The sequence below is a fragment of the Octopus bimaculoides genome, chromosome 26 (assembly GCF_001194135.2).
Source record: "Octopus bimaculoides isolate UCB-OBI-ISO-001 chromosome 26, ASM119413v2, whole genome shotgun sequence".
NCBI lineage: Eukaryota > Metazoa > Mollusca > Cephalopoda > Octopoda > Octopodidae > Octopus > Octopus bimaculoides.
Genome location: NC_069006.1, coordinates 22,599,126 through 22,609,528, shown reverse-complemented (window position 1 = coordinate 22,609,528; position 10,403 = coordinate 22,599,126). Strand labels below are relative to the sequence as shown.

The 10,403-nt window shown below is 40.1% G+C and overlaps 1 protein-coding gene across 1 annotated transcript in view; it reads left to right on the top strand.

The window, feature by feature from the left end:
* The window catches only part of LOC106876517 (serine-rich adhesin for platelets), a 15,247-nt gene extending 6,034 nt beyond the window's left edge, over positions 1 to 9,213 (top strand). The window contains exons 6-13 of the mRNA XM_014925094.2: positions 431 to 549; positions 1,207 to 1,297; positions 1,846 to 1,947; positions 2,337 to 2,481; positions 2,825 to 3,181; positions 3,687 to 5,719; positions 7,122 to 7,656; positions 8,418 to 9,213. Coding sequence (XP_014780580.1) covers positions 431 to 549; positions 1,207 to 1,297; positions 1,846 to 1,947; positions 2,337 to 2,481; positions 2,825 to 3,181; positions 3,687 to 5,719; positions 7,122 to 7,656; positions 8,418 to 8,512 — 3,477 coding nt within the window. The 3' untranslated portion in view covers positions 8,513 to 9,213. The remainder of the gene's footprint in view (positions 1 to 430; positions 550 to 1,206; positions 1,298 to 1,845; positions 1,948 to 2,336; positions 2,482 to 2,824; positions 3,182 to 3,686; positions 5,720 to 7,121; positions 7,657 to 8,417) is intronic.
* Positions 9,214 to 10,403: the final 1,190 nt, after the last annotated feature.

Sequence of the window (10,403 nt, the reverse complement as noted above, 5' to 3'; positions counted from 1 at the left end):
ATATCTGTCTGGGTCTCTCTCTCTCTCTCTCTATCCCTGTTTGTCTGGCTCTCCGTCTCTCTCTCTCTCTCTCTCTCTCTCTCTCTCTTTGTCTAGTTACTTCCCTTCTGTACTCTTTGTATTAAACACACACACATTCCTCTGTCTGTGTCTGTCTGTCTCTCTCTATCCCTATCTGTCTAGCTCTCTCTCTCTCTATCCCTATCTGTCTGGTTCTCTCTCTCTCTCTCTCTCTCTCTCTCTCTCTCTGTTTGTCTGGCTCTCCGTCTCTCTCTCTCTCTCTCTTTGTCTAGTTACTTCCCTTCTGTACTCTTTGTATTAAACACACACACACACACTCCTCTGTCTGTCTGTTTCTCGATCTGTCTCTTTCTATGGACCTGAAATGACACCTTTGCTGAGAAGGGAAAATAATTCCTTGTATTTGTAGAAAGAAATTCGAAAGCGCAAGCTTTCTGACTCAGCTGATGATGGTTCCTTCCAGCATCTGAGACAATCCAAGGAAAACTATGAGGACATTTCTGAACTAGAAACAGAGAAACCTCTTGGGTATGTTTTTATTTATTTCTCTTTCATTCTTCTCTCAACAGAATTTAATGCTGTAGATCAGGGATTCTCAATCCTTTTTTTTGTCTGTGGATCCCTTTGATTCGTTTTTTACTTGGTTGGACCCTCAAAGCCATTCAATACTCTTTTACTTGTTTCAGTCATTTGACTGCGGCCATGCTGGAGCACCGCCTTTATTCAAGCAAATCGACCTCAGGACTTATTCTTTGTATGCCCAGTACTTATTCTATCGATCTCTTAAGTTTAAGAAATGAGCCTACTAAGCTGAGGGTTACTGGTTCAGATCCTGCCAACAGCTCTGCAATGTCACTGGTGCATGCTCTTCACTCTCAACAGCTCAGTTCATTGAAATTGATAGCTACCATAGAGTGGAAAAGTTTCTGTGACCAGCAGAGAATATTGTATATTATTCACGTGGTCCTTCATTTCAGTTTGTTGTACTGAGATGAAATTACAGCTGTCCAATGGGGTCAACAAAAAAAAAGGAATAAAATACAACAAAAAATTAAAATGTGCAATGAACCACTGTTTGTTTTATTGGGTGTGTTGTGTCTTTTTGTGTATTTAAAATGAATCTGTATATAAAGAATGTAACAATTGCTCACAGTTGATCTCTTTCTCTCTTCCTCTTTCATGTAGCAAAGTTATGAAACCAAGCCTGGACCTATCAGGGAAAGAAGACAGTCTTGTAGACACCTCATCAGAGAAACTACCTGAACACACACCTCAGGTAACCCCAAAACTCTGTTATAAATTCTAAGACATCTAAATACTATTTCTGCTGGTGTTTTATTCAGTTTTATGGCATATCCACTTTTAACCCTTTAGCATTTAAACTGACCATATCCAGCCAAAATACTCTACCTGTTTTTTTTGTTTTTTTTTCAAACTGGTCAGATCCATCCTCTCACACCTACCCTACAATGTCAGTCTAAAAATAAACAATCATATCATCAGAGTTTCAAAACTAAAGCAGGATAAATACAAGCTAATGTGAATAAATAAGCTTTACCTGTGACAGAGTAATCTGAATGCAAAAGAGTGAAACTCTTGTTGAAAGACAATTCTGGTGATCAAGAGCGATGCAGGGGAGGGAATTCCGGAAAGAAGTGGGTGGTGGGGTCTGCACACAACACGGCATGTAGCTAGGTATTCTCTTGTGGTGCTTCATGCCACATAAGGTGAAATCTTTATTGGGGGTCAGTATGGGGAATTAAATTTATTTTTATAATCGTTCGTTAAATTTTACTCTAATTTTTTTTTTTTTTGTTTTGTTAGTTAACAAGTAACACAAGTCCTGGGGAAAGTAAAAAAACTGCAGCAGATCTCCCTAGGAGGAAGCTTTTAAGTTTTACCACACCAGGTGTTAATTTGGACAAAGTAAGTACATTTTTGTATCTATTTTCAATTTTTAGTTTCATTTTCTTCACTTGTGATATCAACTAGATTGGCAAATTTGGAAGTGTGATCAACTAGATTGGCAAATTTGGAAGCGTGTGTCTCCTTGTAAAATGATTACACTGTGTAACAAAATTTTTGTCTTTGGTCAGTAAGTGTTATTTCAGATAAGATTTCACACAGTAAAACTGGACATGGACACAGTAAAACTGGACATTTGTTGGGCTACGTGTGTGTGTGTGTGTGTGTACACAATATCTGTTGCAGTATAAAGTTTATTGAACACTTTTATGTTTTTATAGCACACAATAAGCAAAAACTACATGCTTATATATATATACTCATACATATAACATTTGAATATTTCATAGCTATCATATGCTAATGTTTACGCAACCAAGCAAGATTATGAGAACGACCGCAAAGCTGAACAGGAGAGGGTTGAAAAGATGCTGGATAGTATTGCCAATGACAAGGCTTCAAATACAGACAAAGACCTCATGATTGCAAAGACAGGTGAGGGTTTGCATTGTTTTCTTGAAACCATTTCCTCTTAGCAAAATTGCATTGAAACTCAAATCTCGTTGAAGAGATTTTGTTTTGTTGTTTGTTGTCTCTTTTTTGGTTACTCAGCCATAAGAGAGAGGGTAGTGCCCATCACCTTTGAAAAAGATCTCTAGAAGCGGGAGGAATGGAGGCTTGCAGGCACTTCTGATTGGTTGGTCAATTGGTGGTGGGGCAGGATCCATTTTATGATAGTACTTGCAGGATGAAGGGTCCTTCACCTAAAACCGAACTGAAAATGTGTACAAAGCATCTTCCTCAGTAAATTTCTGTTTTTTTCTTCTTTTTTTTGTAGGCATTGAGATCTCTAAAAACTTAATTTCTTCTACAAAATCTCTGGAAACTTCTACCAGCAAATCCTCAACAGATGCCAGTCAAACAACTGCAACCACTTCTGGCTCTTTGTCTCTGTCTTCTCCATCATCCCTTCTCTCATCAGCTGCACCAGCAGCAACAACAACAACAACCACTACAACAGCCTGGTCTGTAACAGCATCGTTGTCGCCTAAGTCCATAGCAACTACTACAACTCTCACTTCATCACCATCATCATCAGAACAGCCCACCCGCCTCACATCCAACACTACATCAATCAATTCCATGATCACACCCTTACCTTCATTATCAACGTCAGTTTATCCAAAGGCTTCAGGTCAGTATTTCTATATTTCATGTTATTTCATTCATCATCATCATCGTTTAACATCCGCTTTCCATGCTAGCATGGGTTGGACGATTTGACTGAGGACTGGTGAAACCGGATGGCAACACCAGGCTCCAATCTGATTTGGCAGAGTTTCTACAGCTGGATGCCCTTCCTAACGCCAACCACTCAGAGAGTGTAGTGGGTGCTTTTACGTGTCACCCGCACGAAGCCCAGTCATGTGGTACTGGCACATTTGACAAATTTCCTATTAGGGAATTAACTAATTTGTTACCTTCCTTCTGTTGAAATACACTGCTTTTGTTTCAATTAATTAATTTAATTAATGCTGTGTATTGAGCTCCTAATCAATATATAAAGAGTTAAAGTCATACCCAGGCCATACACACATATCTGTTAGGTTATATCTAATTGAACTCTGTTGTTCGTTTTATTTTTTATGTAAATGTCTCTTAAAATATATGTAAAACTTTTGTTTCATCCTTCAAAACAGATGCCAAACTCACAGCACCATCATCATCATCATCGCCGTCGTCGTCATCATCACCAACCTCACAAATCCAGATGAAAAGCAATTTTCCATTCAACTCAAAAGTGACGAGTCCTTCAAGTTCAACAACAGCACAGCCTAGTGTATCTCTAACTGCTCCCCAACCGAGCACAACTTGTACAACTGTCAGCAGTTCCAGCCTTCCAGGAACCAGTTCGAATTCTGGTTTTCAATTTATTATCACATCCAGTCCAAATGTTACAGCTGCCCCTACAGGATCTTTTCCTGCTAACGTCAGCTCCCCATTTAGTGCACCCAGTGCCTCTCTGAGTGTGCCACCTGTCTCCCCAGTTTCTTCTCCATTGTCAACTCCATCAGCCACCACTACTATTGATGCCATGAAGTCTCCATCCTCTTCCACTTCGGCCCCTTCAACTGCAGGTTTTTCTGTCAGTCCAAAAGCAGGCTTTGCGTTTCCTACAACCATTGGAAATCTTTTTGGTGCAGGTACTTCTGTCGTGAGCTCAGCCGCCACAACCCCAGCGGCTGCACAGAAAGTAGATGCAACGAATGCATCGCCTGCCAGTTTCCCGTCTTTTAAAGCAGACACTAGTCCGAGTACCGGCTCAAATGTCATTTCAACCTCAGCAACAAACACATCAGGATTATTTGTATTTGGAAATGCTGCAGCCAGCCAGAATGAGCCAACCAGCAACACTGCAGCTGCATCTTCTGTTGCATTTGGTGCACCAAACACTACCCCTGCAAAATTTGTCTTTAATGCATCCTCTAATACTACCACCATTACTAGCACTACTACTACTGCCACTACTACAACAGCTGCCTTTGGGGGGTTCTCATTACCCTTTGGAACCTCCTCTTCTACTGCTGCTCCTGTCTTTGGAGCTTCCACTTCTACCGCTGCTCCTGTCTTTGGAGCCTCCACCTCTACTGCTGCTCCTGTCTTTGGGGCCTCTACTTCTACTGCTGCTCCTGTCTTTGGAGCCTCCACCTCTTCCACTACCCCTGTCTTTGGAGCCTCGACTTCTGCCACTGCTCCTGTCTTTGGAGGCTCCACTTCTTCTACTGCTCCTGTCTTTGGAGCCTCCACTTCTACCACTACTCCTGTCTTTGGAGCCTCCACTTCTACCACTACTCCTGTCTTTGGAACCTCCTCTTCTTCAGCTACTCCTGTCTTTGGAGCCTCCACTTCTACGACTACTCCTGTCTTTGGAGCTTCCACATCTGCCGCACCTTCTATCTTTGGATCTTCCACTTCTACCACTGCCCCTGTTTTTGGAGCTGTTTCTTCTACCACTGCTCCTGTCTTTGGATCATCTACTACCTCTGCACCTATCTTTGGTACTTCTACAACCAAAACTTCACAAGTATTTGGTGCTTCCCCTTCTGCAGCTGCCCCTATTTTTGGCTCTCCTTCAACTGCTACTTCATCTGGTCTAGGTACATCTACATCATCTATCTTTGGGGCTTCCACCTCCTTACCTGCACCTGTTTTCAGAGTTCCTTCTTCTACCGTGTCCTCCATCTTTGGGTCTTCAAGCACCACCACAGCAACACCAGCAGCAACCAACACTACAGCGACAACTGCTGCAGCAGCACCATCTTCAAATTCTATCTTTAAAGTACCTCAAACGGCTGCAGCATCACCAATCTTTGGTGGCTCTAGCATCGTCAGCACTGCTACTGTCTTTGCTACACCAGCTACAGCACTGAACATCTTCAGCACACCTACAGCCACCGCAAGCTCTGCGTTTGGTGCACCCAGCATGGTTGCATCTACAAAGACGCTTTCCTCGACAACCAAACCTGCTGCTGCAGCCATATTCTCAAACCCTTCCACATTTGGCAGCTTCAAAGATGCATCTCAGACAGGCCAGGCCCAAGCTGCTGCTCCTTCAGCCACCACAAATGTTTTCGGCTCCAATACTTCCAGCCCATCTGCTGGGTTTAATTTTGCTCTTATCAATTCCACAAGTAAACCTCCTTCGAGTATATTTGGCTCAGCTAATGCACAGGTAATTACTAATCTCTCACTATTCTATATTTTTGGAGATGAAGAATTATGTACCTTATTTACAATGGATGGATAACTGTCCTCACCTTGCTTGTTGTTAACACATTTTGGCTGATGTACTTTCCAGCCTTTATCAGGTCTTCTGATAGGTTTTTGAACACAACCTTTTATTTTGACTAATTCTTTTTTGCTAATGTTTATTTTTTTTCTGTTGATATTATTTTCCCAAGTCCCTACTTGGGATTGAACTCAGAATTGGAGTAGTAGCTCGCACTCTTATGCACTGCACTATATATCTGTAGGCAATTCTAGAGTGAACTTTTGGGCTTATAAACCTAATATTTTATCTTTTCTTAATATTAGTTCCCATATTATAAACCCCAAAATTCACTCTATAATTGCCAATGGGCATATAACATAGTGGATGAGAAAGCAGGCTACTACTCAGATTCTGAGTTCAATCCCAGGCAGGGACATGGGAAAAAAATAACATCAGAATACCTTAGGAATGAAAACAGAGTACCCCATTAGTCAATTATAGGGTTGGGTTCAAAATTCCTCCAGAACACCTGATGAAACCTGGAGAGTACATCCTGAAACTTTGTGGTAACAACAAGCAAGGTGAGGACACCTGTCCGTCCATTGTAAATAATAATCCCTCACTCTTTGAGCTTTGATTTATTTTTTTTTATTTATATATATATATTTTTTTTTTTGCATTTTATAGCATTGACCTTTTAGCATTCATATTACTCTTAGTGCTTATTTATCGACCTTGTTTTTCATCTCATATCGTTGAGATTTGAATGTTTTGATTGTTTTATTTTAAAGTGGCATTTTGGGGTAGGTGTGAGAGGCTGGATCTGGCCAGTTTGAACATAAAACCGGTGGAATATTTGGATTAAATATGAATTGGTTTAAATGCCAAAAGGTTAAGGCACATTCTCTAGGCTATTGTGGAACCCAAAGTCATCCCTGATTAAGTAAACTTCTGTATGACCAGAGGCATTTTCGCTGTGACCATCTCCTCTTTTACAGTATGTAAGAGGCTGTGTTGTCCCTTTTTCTTCTATCGGTTTTAGCCAGTCATATTGACCTCAGTAATTTAGTTCATTCTAGTGCTCAATTTATGCTATGGTTAACTTACTGTTTGATGTAAAGCGATGCAGCTCTTGTGGCTATGTGCTAAGAAGTTTGTTTCCCAACCATGTAGTTCCAGGTTCGGACCCACTGTGTGGCATCATGGGCAAGTGTGTTCTCCTATAGGCCCTTGACTGATGAAAGCTTTGATTATATCTGCTTGTGCCTTATCTGAAGACAACTGTTGTTTCATATAGATGTCCTTGTTTATAGAAATGCTTTTGAGTGATTTTAATTTTTTTCATTTTTTTAATCCAAAATAGTCTCCAACACCAGCTGTCATCTTTGGCAGTAGTGGACAACAACAACAACAGCAGCAGCAGCAGCAGCAAAAGCCTGACCAGAAGTTTAATTTCGCTCTCAATTCCAACAGCGGAAGTCAAGTTCCTTTTGGGAATCAACCAACTCCTTTTAGATCTGGGTTTGAAAGCAAACCCAGCATCTTCAGTGGCCAGCCAGGTGCTGCAGAATCGACTGCCGTTAAACCCCCAGCTATTTTCGGTCAAGTGCCTAACACCACTGCTGCCACTGGACCCGCTGCAAGCATGGCAAAGCCATTGTTTGGACCACTCAATACTCCTGGGTTTGCAGCAACACCCAATGCTCAGTCAGGTGGTAACCCGGCCATATTCGGTGGGCCAGTTGCTACAGCAACTGCCACAACAAAACCAGCCGATGGAGCTAATGCCCAAAATACAAAGATATTCACTTTTGGTAAGACTCCAAGCACCCAGTCTGGTACTAGCCAAGGTTATGACTTCAGCGCTTCCATGGCAGGGACTTCACAGTTTAATTTTGGTAAGTAGATGTTGCTTAACTCTTTAGCATCCAGATTACTCTGTCCAGTGTAATTCTTATTTATTCCCATTGTTTTGAATTAATTGTGTATTGTCTTGTAGCGTTGAGATTTTGATGATGTGATTGTTTATTCTTAGAATACTATAAAATACTATAATACTATAAAAAGAAACATCCTCTCAAGGTGAAATCAAAATTTGATAACCCTACAAAGACTACGTGAAAGCGCTAATTTATAAAACATGTGACATATCAATAAAAAATCTGTAAATGTACAACCATCCAGACATCTGATTATTATTTTTTCTAATATATAATTCCTGTACATCACCTCCAAAGCTTCCAATATATATATATATATATATATATATATATATATATCCCTCATTCATTGGACAATGAACTTTGCTTGCGAAGACCTGTTAAGGCAATTGTAAACAAACCAAAATCGCTGACATGGCCCATGACAGTACCGCCTGATTGACACTCATGCCAGTGGAAAGTGAAAAGCATATTTTGGAAGATTGCAACTATTGAAAGCTAATTTTAATTCCCTGCAAGATTCCCTGTTTGTCTTCAAAATTTAATCCAGCATCAGCCAATTTATGTTGGTTCCATTATCCTTTCATATTTATTGAGTGTTTTGAAGAAGAAAAGTGATTTTAATTTACTTACATCAATTGTACCAAATATAAACTTGCATAAATAATGGACTTTATGGTTTTATTTATATATTTAAAAAAAAAATTTTTCTTTGTCAGGTCAAACAACTGCAATGTTCAATGTCGGTTCAGGAAGTACAGCCCCGAAAATGAGATCTAATAACAAAGCTCGACGGCGTGGTGGTAAAAAATAACTTGGTGCAAAGGAAACCAGATTGGGATTTGAAGTATGTTCCACCCGACAGCATATTGAAAGCCTGTTTGTTCGTAGGCTTTTCTAACCAATGTAAATTGCTGTTGGTGGCGGTGGTGACGGTGGCGGTGGTGTTGCAGGCAATGAGTTTGTTTGTTTCATTTGTGAACTTACTGCTACAGTGCATCTATACTGATCGTATTTTCTGTCACTGTTGTTGCAGAACGGGAATGTGAGTGGTCAGTGTATTTAGATCCCTACTTGAAAGGTTCAGGTGAAGAATGTCAACAAAAAAAAAAAAAAAAAAAAAAAAAAAAAAAAAAAGAAAAGAAATACGTACACACACACACACACACACACACACACCTAACACAAACATACAGATGCATCACCACCTAAGAAATGAATTTTGGTAAGGCAATAAATCTGATGAGAAATGTTATTCCATGTACAAAACTTTGTTTATGGTTTAAAGATTAAATGTGAGAAACGGTATGCCACTATATTCCGTACTGCTAACAGATGCATCATTTTAAGGACTTAAAGGACATTTTTAAGCAAATACCAAGGAAAACCCGAAGACCTCACATGACTAAGACATTTAACCAGATCAATAGGATTATAATAGTATCCATTTTTATATGTTTTATTTTTCTTTCTTTTTCTGTCCTTCTTTCTCTCCATAAATTTATTAAGCATTAACTGCTATTTCTCTTATTAACTGTGTCACATGTCTTACCTCTGAATTGTATCTTCAGCTAATACCATTCTGTAATATTCGTTCATTGATTTCTGATTCTTTGCCTCATTCAAAACAGCAGATACCATCATCCTGATGTGTATATTCTTGGAGGTGCAATGGCCCAGTGGTTAGGATCGCGGTTTCAATTCCCAGACCGGGCATTGTGAGTGTTTATTGAGCGAAAACACCTAAAGCTCCACGAGGCTCCGGCAGGGGATGGTGGTGAACCCTGCTGTACTCTTTCACCACAACGTTCTCTCACTCTTACTCCCTGTTTCTGTTGTGCCTGTAATGCAAAAGGGTCAGCCTTGTCACATTCTGTGTCACGCTGAATATCCCTGAGAACTACGTTAAGGGTACACGCGTCTGTGGAGTGCTCAGCCACTTGCACATTAATTTCACGAGCAGGCTGTTCCGTTGATCGGATCAACTGGAACCCTTGACGTCGTAAGCGACGGAGTGCCAACAATGATGTGTATATTATTCACACACACACACACGTATATGTATGCATAAATGAACGACAGCGTACAGTGAGATCCATGACGGTAGAATCCAATAAGTGTAAAGTTCCAGTGGTAACCAAAGTGGAGTGATGGGAAGGTGGATAAGGAGGGTACCAAAGGTCTGAGAAGAAGGTAGGAGAGATGAGGGTCCAAGAGAGGGGGAAGTTCAGTCAGGCGGGATCAAATCGGGGTGACCATGTGACCATATATTATATATGGTTCTTATGTACAGAAAACGAAAGACAAAGACAGGTAGGGGAACAACAAGCAACAAGACTTTTCCATTCTTCCCAAGCATCAAACTAACACACCTGCTTGTTGCCTTACCTGTCTTTGCCTTTTGTTTTCTGTACATAAGAATGTATGTATATATTCATTTATGTACAGAGTAAGTACATAAATGCAAAACAAAGTGGGAAAAAATAGTACTTGAATACCAAAGGTAGACTAATATGGATTTTATTAAAGGTGAAATAATCTTCAGTTTCATGTTACCACTCATCAGGCTCTCAGGTACAGTTAGTGAAGATTTTTCTGGCTTTAATAAAAATTATACACACACACACACATATCTACATACATATTTGTGTGTGTGTATATTCGCCAAATCCACTTTACGGCTCATATATATATATATATATATA